Genomic DNA, 21,435 nt, shown 5'->3' with positions numbered 1-21,435 from the left:
CCTATTCCTCAGTTTTCAGATGCTTGCAGGTTCCGCTGCGATTAGATCGTCCTACGCTTACCCAGAAAAACAGTATTTTTGAAATGAAAGTGTTGCTGGCAAACCCAGCCTCCAAATCATTGAGATACAATCCTCTTGGATTCTCACGACACAAACAAGACTATGAGCACAGACTACCTTAAAATCACAAGAGGTTTTTTTCATTTAAAAAAGTCAATGCTGAAAGAGAGAACAAAGATCCACCTTTGCACTTAGAATGCACCAGAGAAACTTACAGGGCAAGGTAGTGGCCTCTGACCCCTGTGGGATTCCCCAGCACCTAGTAACTATAGATAGACTGCCTCTGAACACGGGGGTTTGTCTTTGAACTATGATGAATAGAGATGTGGGGAAATTTCAGCGGGAACAGAAATGGCCACAGTTCATTTATTTGTCTTGTGTTTAGAACGGAACTCAATCCACCAAATAGATCAGTATTCACTTGTTGCTGCTGCTTTCGGTCTCAAAATGATACCTAATTCATTGTCCACCGCAACTTCCTTTGCAGTGACATGAATGGGATGGAAAAATGAAGCGACAACATAATTTACGTAATTGATTACCAAAGTTATGTAATTCCATCACAGCAGACAGAGAGACAAATAACATCGTTTTCAAAGTGAACTGCAGTGGAATGGAAGCAGTGTTTATGTGAGGAACAGAGGGCAATACAGAAAATTATGCCTTCTTATTAATAATGTTTGATAGACCTAGTCTGGGTTCATTTAATCCTTTAAAAATATAATTTCTTCAGAAACTGGGTAGTGTTTTCCCTAAGTACTACTGCTTGAATAAATCCAACCTGTCCTGCTGGAATTAAATTCTTCTGGGCCTACTGCCAGTTGGTTTCAATGAAACATAATCACTTAGTGCCATTCCAGACATAGCAGACATCTTGTGATGTTACAACACGGCAGCCATTTTGGAGATGGTCCTTACTTGGGCAAAATGTGGGGGAAATTCTCAAAAGGTGGAGCAACAGAGAAGTCTTTAAAACAAAACAACATACTAAATACTTCTGAAGGGTCCTCCCCTTCCCCTGTTGCTGACCCAGAGGGAAAAGAGGGATACAGAGGGAAGGAGTTTCTGTAAGAAAAGGCCTTGGTAGCTGAGGTTGGGGGGAGTTGGGTATGTTTAGCCTGGATAAGAGGAGACTGAGAGGAGATATGATAACCATCTTCAAGTATCTGTCACACGGAAGATGGAGCAAGCTTGTTTTCTCCTGCTCCGGAGGGTAGGACTTGAACCAATGGCTTCAAGTTTCAAGAAAGGAGATTCTGACTAAACATCAGGAAGAACTTTCTGACATTCAGAGCTGTTTGATAGTGGAAGAGACGCTCCCAGAAGGTGGCAGGGGGTTGGACTAGATGACCCTCAGGGTCCCTTCCGACTCTACAATTCTAGGAGTCAAGGACACCAGAGGGCCTTGTTCCAGTTAGTCACACACACACTCTGGGCCAAAACTACCCCACTGCCCTGAGCGTCTTAGAGGATGGGATATAAACAGCAATTAATAGAATTGATAACTGAATGATTATTGGTGTATTTAAAGCAGAGTGGATTTGTGACCTTCCAGAAGTTCCTGGGCTGAAACTGCCATCATTCCTGGTCATTCTGGCTGGAGCTGATGGGAAGTGCACACTGACAATATCAAGAGGGCCACAGGTTTCCCCTCCCCAATTTAAGAAGTATTAATACGGGGGAACAAGAATCAAGGACATGTAAGGTGAGAATAACCCTTCAGCTCTTGTTAGAAACAAGAGGGTTTTTCCCCCCGTGTATGGAAAAAAACAACAACTTCCAACAGCTGATGAACAAAATAATAAAACAATTCATTTTGAACAGCAGGGCAGCATCCTCTGTGATCTTCATTGTTTATGTGACTACAAAGCTTCCTGCGGCTGTTAGGGCGGTTGTTTTGTTCTGTTTTACGGCAGAATATATTTAAATTTATGTTCTAAATATGTTGCAAGTTGCTTGGAGACCTTTGGGTAGCAAGCAACAGACAAGTCAAAACAAACAAGCAAGCAAGCAAATAAATAATATGTGCTCGCAACCGATAAATTACCGCAAAACGAAGCCAATGTCAGCTCATGAACAATAGGGAAATTATGCTTTTCTGTTACAGGGCAACCTCAAACAGCAAGCCCCCAGAAGAGGATGTAGCTCAGCAGTAAAATGCCTGCTTTGCATGCAGATGGTTCCAGGTTCAATGCCCGGCGTCCTCAGGTAAAGAGAGACCCCCCCTTCCTGAAATCCAGGAGAACTGTTGCCAGTCATTGTAGGTAATACTAAATGCCAAGGTAGTTTGGTGGCTGGCACACTTGGTAGGCAATACAGGCAGACAGCTGCCAACATGGCTGGGCAGCATTAATACTGAAGAAGGAGCAGGTAAGGTCTAGTCACCACCCACAAGCAAGCAGGACAATATCATTGCTCCTGCGCTGAAAACAACGGCAGATTTCTGCCCGCTCTCTGCACACACGCACACCATACTTGTAAAGCAGTGTCACACCACTTGAAATAGTCGTGGTTTCACCCAAAGCATTCTGGAAGCTGTAGTTCGATACGGATGCTGAGAGTTGTCAAGAGACCCCTCACATAGCTACAATTCCCAGAGGTCCCTGTGAAGAGGGATTGGTTGTTAAATCACTCTGAGAATTGCGTCTCTGGGAGGGAAATAGGGGCAATCCTAACACTCTTAACAGACTATAGTTCCCAGAATTCTTTGGGGAAGACTGTCTAAAGTGGCATGTTACTTTAAAATGTATGGCGTGAACGTGAACTTCTCCTCTCCTCGACCCTCCCGGTGTCCCTATTTTCCAGGGACATTTCCTGGATTTACTGAAGCCGTCCAGGTTTCTGATTTGATCCCAGAATGTCCCGCTTTTCCTTAAGAAGTCCCTATTTTAATCCAAGAGATGTTGAAGTGTATAGAGGTATCTGACTCCCCGAGCCATCTGAATGCAGCCCTGTATAGGAAAGCTTTTTTTTGTAATGTTTAATGTTTTATTATGCTTTTATATATGTTGTAAGCAGCCCAGAGTGGCTGGGGCAATACATAATAAAATGGGTGGGGCATACAGTGATACCTCGGGTTAAGTACTTAACTCGTTCCGGAGGTCTGTTCTTAACCTAAAACTGTTCTTAACCTGAAGCACCACTTTAGCCGCGCCGCTGGAGCACGATTTCTGTCCTCATCCTGAAGCAAAGTTCTTAACCTGAAGCACTATTTCTGGGTTAGCGGAGTCTGTAACCTGAAGCGTATGTAACCTGAAGCCTATGTAACCTGAGGTACCACTGTAACTAATAAAATCAGATGGGAAGGGTATAAAAAAAAATAATAATAATAATAATAATAATAATAATAATAATGATGATGATGATGGAATAGGACGATCCTGTCTTCATTGGAGAAATTTTGGAGGGTCTGCACTGTCGTCTCTCTCTCTCTCTCTCTCTCTCTCTCTCTCTCTCTCTCTCTCTCTCTCACAAACACACACACACACCTGCAATTCTGCCTCCAGTCTGCACATGAGACCCTCTGATTCACTCCTCCATCTCCTTGTGGCTCCTTGACCAGTTTAATGCCCTTCTTAAAACCACCCACGCATACTTCCTCAATGGCAATAGTCTTCCCTTTAGACCCAGCCACTGTCCTTTCTTCCTTCCTCCATGTAACCAGAGAACCAGCCCCACCCCACCTCACCTCTTCATGTTCAGCTGAGCGACGCGTGGCCCATACAAATTCCATGACAGCGACGAAGACTGCAATGATGAGCCCGCAGATGAGCACCACAAAGATGCCTCCAATGTTCTCCATGCCCAGCCCTGGAGGAGGAGGGGGGAAGAGAGAGAGAGGAAAAAATAATAATAATGGGAGCCAGCAAGGACAGGATGGACACAGCTCGAAGCTGCCCCACTTTCAGGAAGTCAGAGAGCATTCCTAACACCTTGGATTTCACATCTCTCTCACACACACCTATAATGTTGTCTCCTTGCCCAGTGTGCCTAGAGCAGCTCTGAATGTTCGCTTCCAAATATTCTCAGTGAAATTTTCAGCGCTTTGGAAGATCTCCAAATTTCACCCAAGAAAAACTTAAATGTATGCTTTTGAAAGTTAGGATGTTTGCAGACACCGTGTTTCCCTTTCCCTGCTGTTCCCTGGCTACTATTTTTCAGCTTTTCCTTCCCCAGAATCCAGCCAATCCGGAATCCCTTAGTAAATGGGCTGACACATTTCGCTGATTTTTCAATAAGTGGGATCTTTAAAAATCAATAGGACACAGGCTGAAAATAAACCCTTTGTGTCCAAACCAACAGAAGTTACTGACTTGCTCAACCGTTAGTCGGACACAATACTGGATCTGTTTCTGCTATGGTGAGGCATGTATTACTGCGTCTACAGCTGCAGCTCATTGGATTTTCCTCCACCAACCCATCTTTTTCGACTGGCAGTCTTCTCTCTTGCCACCAGAGGTTGCTCTACACAGCCTATTAGCAATCTCTACAAAACATACATCTGATTTCAGCAGGTGGGCATGCCTGTGAGCCACACATGAACTCTAAGTTCCAAAAACTGAGGCCAAAACAGCCCCAAAGACAGGGTCTCACAACCATATACTGTGGGCCTTCATTTGGGGAGAGAACCATGCTCAATGCCAAGATTTCACCTGCTGGCTTCTTCCTCCAGGTATTATTCTCTCCCCCCGCCCCCAGCTTGCCATATTTAATTGTTTGTATGGAAGAGAGGTGTGAGGAACATTGTGCCATACGTTCAAAGCACATTTCTTTCCACAGGGCCTATAAGACAGAGTTGTTCCGCCTGGCCTTTGGCTTGGAATCAACTTGATCCCCTTCCCATCTATCCTTTTTCCTTTCTCCTTCTGTGATGGAACTCCTATTTGGGGGGACTTCCCTGGATTTTTTCTGGCCCACGTAGGACCAGACTGGATAGTTGGCCTTGGTGAAGATTTGACGTTTTCATCCCCCAAAAGTTTTTGATTTGAGTTTCTACTGAAATGAGGCTGCATTTTCATGTTGTATTTTAATCTTGCTTTTAAGTTGTATTTTAATCAATTGTTTTTATACCTGGTGTTAGCCACCCTGAGCCCGGTCTTGGCTGGGGAGGGCGGGGTATAAATAAAATTTACTATTATGTTTACTATTTAGATCACATGCCTCCGTCCCCAATTAATCCTGAGAAGTGCAGTTTGTTGGGAACTGGGAATCTGTGAAGGGTAAATGGCAGTTCCCAGAATCCTTTGGGGGAAGAAGTTATGTACAGTGGTACCTCTGGTTACGTACTTAATTCGTTCCGGAGGTCCGTTCTTAACCTGAAACGGTTCTTAACCTGAAGCACCACTTTAGCTAATGGGGCTTCCTGCTGCCACCGCGCAGCCAGAGCACGATTTCTGTTCTCATCCTGAAGCAAAGTTTTTAACCTGAAGCACTATTTCTGGGTTAGTGGAGTCTGTAACCTGAAGCGTATGTAACCTGAAGCGTATGTAACCCGAGGTACCACTGTACTTGAGGTGCCTGGTGTGGGTTTAACCCATATTTATGAAAAACCTTGGGCTGCAATTCCAGTTGGGTTCTACTCAGTGTTAACCCAACCATGGCGTCCATTGGCAACCTCAGGTTGGCAGCGCCCATCATACGCCCCCTTCTAACCCTCAGCACCTCACCTTTGGCCCGGTGGTCCTCTTCTTTGGGACACTTGCTTCCCTCCCACCACTTCCGTTTCAAGATCTCCAGGCGGTTGTTCTCCTGAAGCTGCAAGATGGCGAGGGTGATCTCATCCCGGAACGGGGAGCCTGCGGGATTGTCAAGGAGGCAGATATGACACAGGGCTGTCGATGATGATTAATCCACCCCTTCTCAGGCCATCACTCAGTCGAGCTTCAGAGCAGGGGCTGGCATGTCGGCTCCAGCATTATGAAAGTCGTCTAATATAGCTCCCTGCTGACTTTGAATCTCATTTACCAGTTGGCTTATTGGTCACACAAGGCTTGTCAGCTTTTAAGGTAAGCGGGGGGGGGGGAGGTGAAAGGGGCCTCAGCTGCTGTAATCAGCTGCAGCTCCTTGCAAGAGCAAGCCTATATCACTTTTTTGAAAATCTCCCTCAGTATTGATCTCTGGGTGATTGGCCGACCTTACTGCCGAAGTTCATCCAAAGTGAAAGGGGAATCTAAAAGATCCATGTTGGAGGAGTTTGGATTTGATATCCTGCTTTATCACTCCCCTTCAGGAGTCTCAAAGCAGCTAACATTCTCCTTTCCCTTCCTCCCCCTCAACAAACACTCTGTGAGGTGAGTGGGGCTGAGAGACTTCAGAGAAGTGTGACCAGCCCAAGGTCACCCAGCAGCTGCATGTGGAGGAGCGGGGAAGCAAACCCGGTTCACCAGATTACGAGTCTACCACTCTTAACCACTACACCACACTGTTTCGAACATCCCCAAAGACAGGCTATACCTGCCTATGTAGGGGTGTGTGTGTGTTTTTGTGTGTGTGGTGCATGCACGAGAGAGAGAGAGAGAGAGGGAGAAGGAGCTGGTATAAGCAAGCACGTCGACATGAGAAATCAATGTGTTTTTTTGCAAGATTCATGCAAGGTGTCTTTTTGTTGTAGTAGTGTTCACCAATGCTTTTTTTCTTTTAAAAAAATGCTTAGGGGTACTCTCATTTTGACTCAAGAAAATCACCATTTTATAGTTCAAATCGGGGGAAATAAATACAGTAAATAGACAAAAGTACAAAGATTCACAAAATGTTTAGGGGTACGCGTACCCCTGCGTCCCCCCAGAAACAAAAGCACTGGCGTTCACACAATGTCATTGACAGCAGAACACTAACCTGTATAACCTCCACCCCACCCAGCTATGTTTATTCTGGATTTACCCTTTCCAAGGGACATTTTATGTAAATAAAAATAAAAAATTGTCGACCACCCCTTTGCAATATCTCAAATTACGCCCTCTCCACAAAGCACACCTTCTACCTTTCTGGTAGAAAAAAAATTAAACGGTCAATTTTGGCCTTCAAAAAGAATTCCTTCTGATTAGTTCAGAGTGTCCTGAACTCCAAATGCATTTGACAACCTGCCACCTGGCGGAACCCCCAGTTATTTGCATTTATCTGTTTCCAATACCCATTCCAATCCCAGGCTGAGCCAATTAACAGGGCACCTGGCTCAACCTCACAAAGGTTTTCTGTGGTGGGACTTCTCCAAGAACCCCCATTGCACCCCCATGCTGACTACTTTCAGATTATAAACCTACAAAATAGGGCCTTGTCTTGATATTTTTGGACAATAAAGAGGCTCACGTACATATAAACAGTATCTATTTCATACCAATATAGAAGATCAACAATACAGATGTCACACAAACACATACAGAATCTTGAGGGCAGCCCTGTATAGGTGAGTTTTTAACATTTGATGTTTTATAATGTTATTCTATTTTGCTGGAAGCCACTCAGAGTGGCATTGGGCAACCCAGTCAGATGGTCAGCCTCTAAATAATAAAATCACATTATTATTATTATTATTATTATTATTATTATTATTATTATTATTATTATTATTTATTAAACAGTGTAGACTATGGACTACTAACTACGGATTGTTAGTAAAGAGTTGATGATTCATAGCATTTATTGTTATTTGGGATTTTTTTATGTGCTTGTAAAATGTTTGTGCTGTTGATCTTTCATGTTAGCATAATATAGACACGATTCATAACTTTTTTTTTGTTTTTGTGCAACATCTAGCACTAGGAATTCCTAGTGCCAGGTGCAGTACAGAAGAAACAAGGTAGGAGTCATACAGCAACCTCCACAATAAGTAGAAGTGACTCAGGTATATATAAATAGCATCTATTATTATCAGTGTCACGGCCACCCAGGTCTGGTCCCAGCTCACAAGAGACCTCACTCCGTTGCAGCTTATTTACAGGAAAAGTTTATTGAAGATTTCTGCTTCTCATACAGTTCAGCATTGTGGCCGTACGTCTGCCACGTTAGACCGCTGAAGTCCCCTCTGACTCCTCCCCTCTTCCGCACCAACTTAATAGCCTGGCTCTAGACCACCTCTTCCTCTCCTTTCTTTTCCGCAGGGTCTTCCTGCCCCCCTGGGTTCCCTCTCTCCGTGACTCGCCTGAGGCTGAATCCTCTGCCGCCTCTTCCCCCCTCTTTCTGGCTTTAGGGCCGGGCTCCTCCCCTGAGCTCTCTCCACTTCCGCGCGCCTCTACGTTTGAACTTGGCGCGCGTACGTTGCTGCTGACCTTTCTTTCGACCGCTACACCACCCCCTGCTCTGCTCTCCACCCTTTCCGGCTGAACACCCTGCTCCAACCCCCTCTCTCTGTTCTCTCCTAATCCTGCTCCCTCCGAGAGGCTGACGACTCCACCCCCTTTACTCCGTTCCGGCTGAGACGTCTCTTGCTTCCTCTGTCTTCCACTGGGCTCCTCTCCGCTTCTCCCTTCTCCTCCCCTTTGCTTGATTAAGGTAACCCCCTTTTGAGAATCCTCTGACTCGCTGCTCAGACTCGTGGATTCCCTCAGAATTCCGTCATCTTCTTCCTCATCCTTCTGCCCCTCCTCCCACTCGCTCTCCGTCTCCTCTGTCATCTCCTCCTCTCTCCCAGAAACCCTGACATCCATCCCCCCCTCGAAGCCCCCCCTTCCCCCCTCCCGCTCGCCGGGGACCGGTTGTGGAAACTGCGGCTCTTCGGGGGTAGGCTCAGGATACAGGTCGTGTACGTCAATGTTCTCTGCTGGCAGTTCTGTGTAAGTGTATTCGAAGTCGGGTTCTTCCCCCAAATGCTTCTCAGTCTCTGCTTCCATCGCTACTTCCTCCGGTGCTGCCCGCCAAGGACCTATCAGCCACCTCTTACGCCATTCCTCCTCTGGCTGCTCCTCCCACCAATAAGGGGTTTCCGTGTCCACCCCCGAGCACGATCCCCTGGGCGGGCTTGATTCTGGTGTTCTTTCCTCGGGGGAAGAGAAACCCCTGAACGTGCTATCTGACAATGTGGGTGTGAAAAGCCAGTCATCAAAGTACTCAGCTGGCATGGGCCTATGTGGGAAAAGTGCATGGAACTCTTCTTTCAAAAGGGGTTCGTCTAACTCGTAGCCTGGCACCCAACTATTAGCAGCGGCTGGTGTGCCCTCCCTGGCGAGAAAATATTCAACTCCCTCCTCCCCCCATCTCGAGTCCAGTATCTCTGTGACCTCGTTAAGAGGTTCTGGTCTTGGCGATTCCCCCCTCTCAGGCGCCCTCCTACGTGGCTCTGGGGGTGCTCCTGACTCTTGAAACCTGTGTGGGGTTTTGTAGGGAGTGAGCACCGACCTATGAAAGACCGGGTGCACCCTGGAACCTTCCGGAAGGGCTATACGAAAAGCCACCGGATTGATCTTAGCCTCAACTTGATATGGTCCTAGCTGCCTGTGTCCTAACTTCTTCTTGGCCAATGACCTGGCCGGCATCGCGTGGGCTGCTAACCACACCCAGTCCCCAACCTGGATGTCCTCTCCCGCCCTCCTGTGCTTATCGGCCTGCACCTTATACGCCTGTTTTGCCAGCTCCAAATGTCTCCGCAGCTCCTCGTGCACCTCTTGCAACTCCGCTGCAAACTGGTCGGCATCTTGAGGCCCCCCCCCTCCTGGTGCCGCAAATCTCGGGAAGGTTCTGGGATGACGGCCATTGTTCGCGAAGAAAGGCGTCACCCCGGTGGAAGCGTGTTTCGTGTTGTTGTAGGCGAATTCAGCCATCGGCAGATAGTCCACCCACGCCGCAGGTCGCTGGGTGGCGTAGCACCGCAGGTACTGCTGCATGATCGCGTTGACCCTCTCCGCTTGACCGTTGGTTTGTGGATGCCTCGCCGATGTCAGGTTGATTTTGACGTGCAAGATGCCCAGAAGCTTTCGCCAGAAAGTGGAAACAAACTGGCGCCCCCTGTCGGACAAGACGGACTGCGGAAGTCCATGCACTCTGAAGACGTGATCGATGAAGAGCTTTGCGGTCTGTTCTGCCGTCGCCACCTTGGCACAAGGGATGAAGTGCGCCATCTTGGTGAACAAGTCCACCACCACTAACACCGCCGTCTTACCTCTGGAGCTGGGCAGGTCTGTAACAAAGTCCAACGCTACCCTCTCCCATGGTTGCTGCGGTGTCTCCAGCGGTTCTAGCAATCCCGCCTGCTTCTGGTGCACTGGTTTGGACCTCTGGCAGATATCACACCTGGCGACGTAGTCCGCCACCTCTCCTCTCATCTGGGGCCACCAAAAGTCTCTAGCCACCAACTCCATCGTCTTTTCTTTGCCGAAATGGCCTGCACTAGGGGCGTCATGCAACTGTTGCAGAACCTTGGCTCGAAGATCGTCGGTGGGCACGTAAAGGGCACCCTTACGAGTCAAAAGTCCATCTTGTAATTGAAACTCATCGTTGTGTCGCGACCCTCCGCGTAGCTCCTCCATCTTAGACTGTGCAAACTGATCCCTTTGCAACGCGCGTCGCACCGCGTCCAGGTCGACTGCGATGGTAGCGCACGTCCACGCCTGCGGTGCGAAAATGTGCTTTGCTGCGATTGGAGCTGCTTCCTCCAAGTATTGCGGCTTTCGGGACAGCGCGTCTGCAATAACATTGGAGTCTCCTGGGATGTATTCTATTTTGAAGTCGAAGTCCGCAAAGAACTCCGCCCAGCGCATGTGTCGCTGGGTCTGCAACTTAGCCGTCCGCCAATACTCTAAGTTCTTGTGATCCGTGCGGACCTGCACCGTGTGCTTGGCTCCTATTAAGAAGTGTCGCCACGCTTTGAAAGCTGCATGAATGGCCAACAACTCCCTGTCCCATATGGTATAATTGCGCTCCGTCTTGCTGAGCTTCCGGGAGTAGAACGCACCCGGTCGCCAGTTGCCTTGTGAATCCTCTTGCAAAAGAACGGCCCCAACCGCTCTATCCGACGCATCGGTCTCTACCCGCATGGGTCTGCCGGGATTCACGTGGAGCAGCTGCTCTTCGGAGGCGAAAAGACCCTTAAGCGTCCGGAAGGACCGCTCCGCTTGTTCGGTCCAGACGAACTTCTTCTTCTTGGAACTGAGGGTGTCAGTGATCGCCGCCGTCGCGTTCGCAAAACCTTTAATAAACTTGCGGTAAAAATTGGCAAAGCCGATGAACCTCTGGACCTCTTTCCGATTTCGAGGGCTTTTCCAGTCCAACAGCGCTTGAACCTTAGCCCTGTCCATGGCCAGTCCCTCGTCGGACAACTTGTAGCCAAGGAAATCAACCTCTCTGACATCAAACTGGCACTTTTCCAACTTGGCGTACAGCCTGTGTTCCTTCAGCCTCTGCAGGACCTCCCTCACGTCCTTATCGTGATCCTCCGGCGATTCCGAGAAAATCAGGATATCGTCGAGAAAGCAGACACACTTTTTGTAGAGGAGACCTGCTAGCACGTGGTGCATAAATGCTTGAAAAACGTGGCTGCCATTTTGGAGGCCGAAAGGCATGACTCTGTATTCGTATGTGCCCAGAGGGGTGAACATGGCGGTCTTCCACTCATCTCCTTTCCGGATGCGGATGAGATTGTAAGCTCCACGTAGGTCCAGCTTGGTGAAAATCTTGCCCCTCCTGACGGTCGCTAAAAGGTCGTCAATCTTGGGCATGGGGAAAGCTTTGGGCTTAGTCAAGCTGTTGATGAACCTGTAATCCACTATAAGCCTTTTTTGGGGCGTGTCCTTCTTCTTCACAAAGAAAACAGGGCTGCCTCCCGCTGCTTTAGATTCCTGGATGAAACCGCGCTTGAGGTTATGGTCTATGAACTCCCGAAGCTCTTGCATTTCGTCTTCCGACATGGAGTACAGCTTGGCAGCAGGCAATTGCGCCCCTGGCACTAAATCAATCGCGCAGTCGTAAGGTCTATGAGGCGGCAACTTGTCAGCTTCCTTCTCACAGAAAACCTCCAAGAATTCCTGGTACTTGTGAGGCACTGTTTGCACCATACCCAGATGTAATGGCTGCTCAGCTTCTCCTCCCTGATCGGTCTGAAAGCAATGCTGAGCACAATACGATGAACAAAAGTTGATCTGCCTCTGGTACCACGCAACCGCGGGACTGTGCCTCTCCAGCCAACTCATGCCTAACACGATGGGTGTGTCCGATAAGTGGGTGACATTGAAACTAATAAGCTCTCGATGGTTGCCAATCTGCATCATCATGGGAGGGGTTTGCTGCACCACTTGCCCCCCCAGCAACTTCCTGCCGTCCACCGTGACCACGTTCAGAGGCGTCGTTGCAGGCAGGAGCGCCATGTTGTGCTGCTTAACGAACTGCAGTCCCATGAAGTCGGCGTTGCTTCCCGAATCGATCGTTATTGGAACCTCGAGGAGTCTCCCATCAGGCAACTGGAGTGTTGCTGTGAGCAGAACTGCCGGTTTGGGAGGCAAAGGGTCCACGCTCTGCAGTGATGCTGGGGGCTTGTCTACAGATCCGCCTGGCTGAGCCCCAGTAGCTCTGCTTCCAGCCAGGCACTGTCGTTTCCCTGAAGCTGCTCCCCTGGTTGCACCTCTGCTGTTACAGTTGCCAGCGCTGCAGTGTGCTTCTGGAGCCTCTGGGGGCACTCTTTCGCCATATGGTGCGCACTGTCACAGATGTAACACTTCCTGGTTCCTCTAGGAGGCTTCGCTTTGGCTGCACCAGGGACAGGGCTCTGGGATGGCTTCTGAGCCCTAGCACCACCAATCTCCATTGGCTCCTCTCTGTCCTTCCCCATTGGCGAGGGGTGCGCACGGCTGAAATCCCTGTGCCCAAAAGGGAGAGTCCTTGCTTGCGCACGCGCTTGGGGCCCGTCCTCCTCATGCCACGGACGCCCCTCATGTCGAATTCCAAGAGCTAAAGCCCGTTGCACCACGTCTTCTAGGGTCTGGGGTCTGTCCCCCCTAGCGATCTCATCCTTGATGGGGGGGCTCAATCCCTCCCAAAAAAGATCTCTGACCAGTTTACTGTCCTTTGGCCAATCCAAGGCGGTGAGCAATGCAAAAAATTTAGAGTGGTATTGGCGCACAGTCGCTTTCCCCTGCCTCAGCCCGTGCATTTGACGGCGCGCAATGTCCACATCCACAGAGGATTGAAAACAAGAATCCATCGCTTTGATGAACGCAGTTGAATCGCGACGGGCCGGTCCATCTTCGCGCCACAAATTGCGTAGCCAAGCCCTGGCCTCCCCATGCAGGTGCGAAACAATGAACCCCACTCTCTCCTCCTCATCTTTAAAATCGTGACGGAGTAAGTGCAGTGCATATACAACGTCCGCTCTGAAATTGGGATAGTCTTGCAAGTTGCCATTAAAATGCGGAACTAGGGCACCCCCCCTCCGTCCAAGCGCAATGCCCTCCGCTCTGGATCCTGGGGCCCCCGCCTTGTCCGCGCGCTCCCACCTTGCCTGCAAATCCTGGCACGTCTTCTCCAAGTCGTCATTCTTCGTCTGCGAAGCAATGACTGCCGATGTGAGAGCGGTAACCTGATTCCGCAATGCAACCAGCTGCTCCTCAGCGCTCATGGCTGCTCCCGTTCGTGAGCTTCGCAAAAAAAAAATTTTTGCTTTGAGAGAGGGGACTTACTGTCACGGCCACCCAGGTCTGGTCCCAGCTCACAAGAGACCTCACTCCGTTGCAGCTTATTTACAGGAAAAGTTTATTGAAGATTTCTGCTTCTCATACAGTTCAGCATTGTGGCCGTACGTCTGCCACGTTAGACCGCTGAAGTCCCCTCTGACTCCTCCCCTCTTCCGCACCAACTTAATAGCCTGGCTCTAGACCACCTCTTCCTCTCCTTTCTTTTCCGCAGGGTCTTCCTGCCCCCCTGGGTTCCCTCTCTCCGTGACTCGCCTGAGGCTGAATCCTCTGCCGCCTCTTCCCCCCTCTTTCTGGCTTTAGGGCCGGGCTCCTCCCCTGAGCTCTCTCCACTTCCGCGCGCCTCTACGTTTGAACTTGGCGCGCGTACGTTGCTGCTGACCTTTCTTTCGACCGCTACACCACCCCCTGCTCTGCTCTCCACCCTTTCCGGCTGAACACCCTGCTCCAACCCCCTCTCTCTGTTCTCTCCTAATCCTGCTCCCTCCGAGAGGCTGACGACTCCACCCCCTTTACTCCGTTCCGGCTGAGACGTCTCTTGCTTCCTCTGTCTTCCACTGGGCTCCTCTCCGCTTCTCCCTTCTCCTCCCCTTTGCTTGATTAAGGTAACCCCCTTTTGAGAATCCTCTGACTCGCTGCTCAGACTCGTGGATTCCCTCAGAATTCCGTCATCTTCTTCCTCATCCTTCTGCCCCTCCTCCCACTCGCTCTCCGTCTCCTCTGTCATCTCCTCCTCTCTCCCAGAAACCCTGACAATCAGCATTGTAATTATTATTAGGCCCACGCTTCTGTGTCCCTGTGCCTTTGACATTTTCCATTGTTCTGCTCTTGGCACCAATGCCAGCTGATGATTGGCTCCAGCTACTGCCACTCACCCAGTGGCATGCCGATGCCATAGCCCTTGGTATCCAACAGCCCCCCAATTTGCGTCAGGTTGCAGTTGAGCCTCCGGTGATACTCGTTCATCGTGCTCTCGAGCAGGAAGGCATACTTCGAATTCAGCACCCGGGCGATCCCCTCCTCTGTGCTCTTGACAAAGACACTAGGTTGCTTTGAATGCATGTAATTCCACATCCGCTGGTACGTCTGGTACCGAGAATTCTGGTTGGAGGAAAAAATAGGTAGAGAATGAATGAGGGAGAGGTTGCTGAGACTTTGCAAGGCAATCATATATATACTCATGGCTTGCTTTGAGAGGTTAGTTTCTTCCACAAATGAAATTTTATCATGCTGAGCGTCGTCATAATGCGAAGGAAGGACCTGTACATTGGTTTATCCCATTTTTATCCAAAAGATATCAGGGCAGTGTGCAAGTTTCTCTCACTCTCCCCATTTTATCTTCCCAACAACCCTGTTGGGTAGGCTAGGCTGAAAGATAGCGATTGACCCAAGGTCACTCGGAAAGCTTTGTATATGTAAAGGGTAAAGGGACCCTTGACCATTAGGTCCAGTCGTGACTGACTCTGGGGTTGCGGTGCTCATCTTGCTTTATTGGCCGAGGGAGCCGGCATACAGCTTCCCTGGTCATGTGGGCAGCATGACTAAGCCACTTCTGGCAAACCAGAGCAACGCACGGAAATGCCGTTTACCTTCCCACCAGAGTGGTACCTATTTATTTATCTATTTATCTACTTGCACTTTGACGTGCTTTCAAACTGCTAGGTTGGCAGGAGCAGGGACCGAGCAACAGGAGCTCACCCCATAGCAGGGATTCGAACCACCGACCTTCTGATCGGCAAGTCCTAGGCTCTTTGGTTTAACCCACAGCACCACCCGCGTCCCATACACACATACACACACACACAAAATTACTGCTTTCAGCAACAAGTAGTGGAACTGGGCTTGCTCCGTCCTCCCCCTGTGGTTGGTGGAAATAAAAAGACTAGGTTGTTCTCAGGTGACAAGCAGACAGAAGCACGCAGTGTGGCGAGAGAGGACGGCGCACATAAAAAAATAAAAAAATCAGAAACTGCCCAGGCAATGCACTTGAGCAACTCACAATTTTATGTTGAATTATTGGATGCTTTGCTTCCAAACTGATAACGCAGTGGGCTGCCCAAGTTTAACACTAGAGAGGGAATTATCAGGGTAACCTGTCATTTTTGTGTTTTCTATCTGAGGGGGTTGTTGTTATTATTATTGTTATTAATGATACAGCCCTTGCACACCTAGTAGATTATTGTGGTCAGGTTTCTCCTGCCAGTTGCAAAGATCTCAGAAGCCTCTTCTGCAGTAACTTAGAGAACGGCTGTCCCTGTTCTGCGGAACAGCAGTCTTGCCAAGATGACAGGCGGTCACTTATCTGCACTTTCCGGAAACAGTCGAAGACATTTTTGTTCTGATAGGCTTTCTTAGATGAATCAATGGGTCTTTGCCATGAGTGTGCACTCGTTAGGGTTTTAGCCTTGCTTTAAATGCGTTATTCTTTGTCGCCAACTATCGCCAGTGCAAATCGCCACGAGAGACGGTGTTTTTAGAAGGCGATTAACGAATCAACTTCAACTATAAGAAAAACCCGAGGTCTTAGGAACATATGAAGGCGGAACTGGACTCCACACTAAAAACTATTTTGCGATGTGATTGTGAAGTAGCAGGATGCAGCGAGCTGGACCTCAGACTTGACAAGGGCAACACATAAGGAGGAGGCAGCTTTGGGACTCAGGAAGGAAAGGAATTTGCAGGGCCCTGGCTAAAAGGCAAAACTGTAGGTTTTCCTTTCCGCCATCCGGCCTGCCACCTTGTTTGTTGATTGATTTCCCTTCATTAATGTCTCCCGGAGCAGAGACTGCTGTTACTGTGGAGACAGGTTGCCAGAGCAACCAAGAGAAGGATAGAATTAGACCCCCCCCCCCAAAAAAAAATGACAATAGACTGGTCACTGCCGCCTTGGCTACTGTTGCCATGGGAACCTCCAGCCTTGACCTTCTCTCTCTACCCCCTCCAATACCCCAATACTATGATTAGTAGTGAGGGGGGCACTCGGACTGATATGTCAGATCCCGTGCCCCTGCTGGCCCTGAGGGACATCAGCTTTGAATATATTTTCAGAGGGAACAGTTATTCAGCCCAGTGCAATATCAGAGAAAAAGCTAGCCAGGGCTAGGACACTGCCCAAGTCCCAAGAGACAGAAGTCTGGGCTTGATGTTGGGCGTTTATATGTATGAGAACATTTGGGATAGTTAAAGAGACAGCTGAAGGTCATCTCAGCTATCCACCCAGTAATTAAAGTGGTTTTGTGGAGATCTCTTCCCACCACTCGGGAGAATTTCAAGAAGGTATTTTAAAAGGTACTCAGGAAGTCGGGAGAATGAAAAGAAACGAAGGCCACTCTTCACATAATGTTTTTCAGATGCGAGAGAGAACAGGGCCCTATACTGGTTCAGAAAGGGGTATTTTGAAAGGGAACAGCTTATGTTGTGTGGCAAAGGGAAGCTGCACTAGTAAACAACAACAACAAAAAACATTTTACACAAATTTATCATTATTATTACTACTACTATTAATTACCCGCCCTTCACCAGAAGGTTTCAGACTTGCAACAATTTGAAATTCAGAATTAAAAAACAGTTTGCAGCCACAGGAATAGGGGAGCCCTGAAAGGACCTGTTCTCCTTTGTCCCTTGTTATATTTGCAAAATATATATATTTTGTGCTGTGAACAAAAGCTTCTGCCCTGGAAGCCCAACCTACAGAGGTTGGAGCAGTTTCCAGAACTGCACTCTTTTTGAGTACTGGTTCAGATTTACAGTGCAATCTTAATACATGTCTTTGTTTAACTGCTGAGTGAAATGGGAACTACACACAAGGAATTGTCCATGGGAATTCTTTTTTGGACTGATTCCTATTAAGCATGGAGAATGTCGTGTTAGGCCTGGATTCCCCCATAAGCCGAAGGAAAGGCCAGCAGGATTCTATTATCCTGGTTCTAAGGATGCACAGATTGTCTCTCTGATTCACAGAAAAGGAGCATGTAACCCAACCAGGGCCAAGCAGGTGATCCCAAAAAGTTGACAGAGAGGTCATAGTGGGGATTGTCACCCCTGGAATCAGGCATTTAGGAGTTTTCCCGTCTCTGAATAAAGAGGTTCTGGGCTTTAGCTATCAAGACGAACAAGAGCAAAACTTAGAATCATAGAATCATAGAGTTGGAAGAGACCACAAGGGCCATCGAGTCCAACCCCCTGCCAAGCAGGAAACACCACCAGAGCACTCCTGACATATGGTTGTCAAGCCTCTCCTTAAAGACCTCCAAAGAAGGAGACTCCACCACACTCCTTGGCAGCAAATTCCACTGTCGAACAGCTCTTACTGTCAGGAAGTTCTTCCTAATGTTTAGGTGGACAGAGTAGCTAAGCAGACACAATCAAAACACAGCTACGTTATTTTCCCCAATTCAAATCAAAGACCTATATCTGCCAACTTCAGGGCTGGGTGCCAATGCCTTTTGCAGCTAAAACAGCACCACCCACCCATGAGAGGAAGGCAGCAGCCGCTCAGGAAAACCCCCGCGGTTTACAGAAGCGCATAAACATTGTTAGAAGGGGGGGAACTTAAAAAGCAGCCCGGTGGTGACTGAGCATGCTCGGTGACCGTGGACGGATGAATGACAGTTGCAGGAGGGAACTGGGTGTCAGCCGAGCCATATAGCTGACGAGCGCGTCTCTCTCACCTGGAAGAAGGTCATTGTGGAGCCCGCGTGGATGGTGCCATATTCAATGTTGGTCTGGTCAGCCAAGTCGTCCGCCGACTCAATGGGCACCTCCATCCTCTGCACAGTGAGGAAGGCAGCAAGGTTGGCCGTGTAAGAGGAGATGATGATCAAGGTGAATGCCCACCTGCAGCAAGAAGAACAAAATTCACACACAATTTTCAGGAGCAAAAAAAAAAGCCATTTAGGGAGGGCAATGTATGCATTTCTATGCATTTGATTTATAGCTCATCCCCCCTCCCCCCAAAAAACCAGCTTCCATTTTATACTCACAACAGCCCTGTGGAGTAGGTTGGGCTAAGAGACAGCCACTTCCAAGCTGGAGAGGAGGTGGGGTTGCAGGCTTCACGCCCTCCCCACATGCGTGGGGCCTGGCTCACAGCCCCCACGAGACTGAGGGAATCCTCGGCTGCGTCATCTCCCTTGCCAGCCAATCGGCTGGTCCGGGAGGCATGGCCCGCGCTATTTAGGGCCGGCGCGGCCGAGGATTTTCCTCTTTTGTCGCTCCAGCTGCTCCGGTTTTCCAACCCTCCCACCCTTTAGGTTCGGCTCTCTGACCTTGCTATGGACTTCCGTTGGTCGCCATCAAGGGGCCTGGTAGGAATTTTTTCCACTTGGCAAATTGGCTCCAGCCATTTGGTTTTTCACCTACCTCGTAGCAAATTGTCACAACTTCCTCGGCATTGGCGGTTAGGCATTGGTAAGGGTATTGTTATGTAGATGGGGGGGGAAGGAAGTGCCATCACCTTCCCCCATATCGAAGGGTAGTCCGGTAAAGGATTCCGGGGGGGGCGTTGCCCTGTCCGAAGCCTACTGGCGGTTAACCCTTCCCGGACTTCAAGCAACCAGGCTGAAGCCGGATAGTCGGTAGGACCAATGCCTAAGCCAATACTGCTCAATTCCTGTAACCAATAAAGTTGTGGCCTATTTTCGCCCTTTAACCTAAAATCCTGGTGTCATGTGTCTTTATTTCCAATGGGGGAGGCGGGAACTCGCCAGGCAAAGTGAGAGGCCCAAGGTCACCCAGTGAGCTTGGTGGCTGAGTGTGGATTTGAACCCTGCTCTCCCAGGTCATAGTGCTGCCATCTAACCACTACGCCACACTGGCTCTCGGGGAAGGGCATTCTGGGCATGCATAAAAGTGCCTCTCCACTTATCCTGCAGAAGCAGAGGAAAACTTCCTAGCTAATGAGATCCCTTCGGGTTTCAAGATCTAATGCAGCGACGCTTCCAGGCTGCAGCTATTTTCGGATGGCATCTAATCACAGGCAAACTCAGGTTGCATATTTATGTAGCAGATTGGGAGGGCTTCCCCGAAAGATTGGACTTCTTTGCAATAAGGAAAGCGAGAGGGTGTTGCTTTGGTGTAACATTGCCTAGCCTCCTTACCAGCAAATCAGAATTCACATTGCCACAATTTCTCAGTCGGAAGCTTACAGGGCCGAAAACCTTCCGAGGAAAGGGTGGTGGCAACCCTTTGCGATAGCAGTTAACTTTACAAATATCCAGGTTGAGAACAAAGGAGCAAGCAAACTCCCAAATGGATAAAGCTATCCTTTAAAGGATAAAAAGCCACTTCTTGCCTGCCAGACAGTTTGGTTGGTTTTTTTCTTTTAAAAAAAAAAAACTTGATTGTCTTTCTCCTTCTCTGGCTGCATGCCAACTGCTAAAATGTTTCTCCCCAGCCCTCAGCAAAACAGATGGGGGTATCCCTAGTAGCTAGCAGATACCAGCCATTAAAATTCATCTACACTCACCTAAGCATTGATGCTTATTTAAGTCCTCAACAATACCCATTGAAGATATGCTGTTAGCCTTTAGCCTAGAGAGAAGGTCGTGTCCTCATTTGACACAAACCAACATTATCCTTGTTAATTTAACATGTCCTAGACACATACACTGAGGTGAAAAGGTCTGTTCCATTATGTTGCTCAGATTAAGACTTTTTAGTAAATTCTATTTTATATCTTTGTAGAATAGGCTAAGCAACATTTGGGTAAGGTGCTGAAAAGGGTTGCGTGGGCCCAAACATTGATTTATATTACAAATCCACACTGCCAATTGGCTAAAGAATTTCTAGAATTCTAGAATCTGCTTTTTAAACAATTAATCAATGGATCAATTAACATTAGATATCACCCAAACTCTGATGTAAGACACTGAATGAAGTATGACAGCCTATAATTCGGTAAACACAAACGGCAGTTTCCCTTTCAGAAGGAATTGCCTCCTTTATTTTTTTTCATTCTCTGTTGCAGTAACATGCAGAAACCAAATCAGCCTTCACAGATAAACAGATGTGCCCTTCAAATGTTGTCGGCACCAACCAACCCTCAACCCCCCGGATTAATCAACTAAACTTTAGTAGATTAATCAAAACTTAACCACTATCCCATTTTAAAAAATCCAAATTCCTAGGAGCCACCACCAAATGTTTAAGAGGTGCCTGGAAAAAATATATTTAATATATTTCAGTTGTTTAAACGGCAGCAGAATGCTACTAGGCAGCTGGGAGATGAGGTGGTGTTTGGAATTTTCCAGGTTTGAATATACCCCATAGCTGGTCACCCCTGCTGCTACGGACCCCAACTCCACAGAGGCCCCTTTCTCCAAACCTGTCAGGCACATGCCCCACAGATGCTCACCAGACCCCACTGACACAGCGGGTAGAGAGGGCCCGAGGCATGATCTCTGAACCCTGTTGCATGAAGCCGCCAACTGGGAACCAGAGGCTGTTGCCAAGCGTGTACTGGTTTTCCAATATGTTGTGCCGCTCGCGCAGGCAAGGATGGGGGTTGTACCATTCATAAGGGCTCAGCCTACAAAAAGAAAAGAAAGAGAAAAGAAAAGAAGGAGAGGAGAGGAGCTGGCTTACTTCTGTGTAAACATATTTAGGCTCAGGGTTTAGGGGGTACTCTCCAAACCTTCACTAAACTACCAATTTAATTACAGGAAGGCATGAAAGATGAACCAGTTTCAAAGTGACATTTCAGATCTCGCCCTAAATGGCTGCAGCCACGAACATCCATCACAGGATTTGAGCAGTGACATTTCCC

The 21,435-nt window shown here is 48.5% G+C and overlaps 1 protein-coding gene across 1 annotated transcript in view; it reads right to left on the bottom strand.

Moving 5' to 3' along the window:
* GRIK5 (glutamate ionotropic receptor kainate type subunit 5) overlaps window positions 1-21,435 on the bottom strand; it is a 102,425-nt gene that overhangs the window by 2,069 nt on the left and 78,921 nt on the right. The window contains exons 15-19 of the mRNA XM_081921950.1: window positions 21,025-21,198; window positions 18,341-18,506; window positions 14,546-14,771; window positions 5,727-5,855; window positions 3,749-3,870 (exon numbers count right to left, since the gene is read on the bottom strand). Of these exons, the coding sequence (XP_081778076.1) occupies window positions 3,749-3,870; window positions 5,727-5,855; window positions 14,546-14,771; window positions 18,341-18,506; window positions 21,025-21,198 (817 nt within the window). The remainder of the gene's footprint in view (window positions 1-3,748; window positions 3,871-5,726; window positions 5,856-14,545; window positions 14,772-18,340; window positions 18,507-21,024; window positions 21,199-21,435) is intronic.

The sequence above is a fragment of the Podarcis melisellensis genome, assembly GCF_964234715.1.
Source record: "Podarcis melisellensis genome assembly, chromosome: 8".
Taxonomy (NCBI): Eukaryota; Metazoa; Chordata; class Lepidosauria; order Squamata; family Lacertidae; genus Podarcis; species Podarcis melisellensis.
Note: the sequence above shows the minus strand (reverse complement) of the source record. Positions and strands in the feature narration are given on the sequence as shown.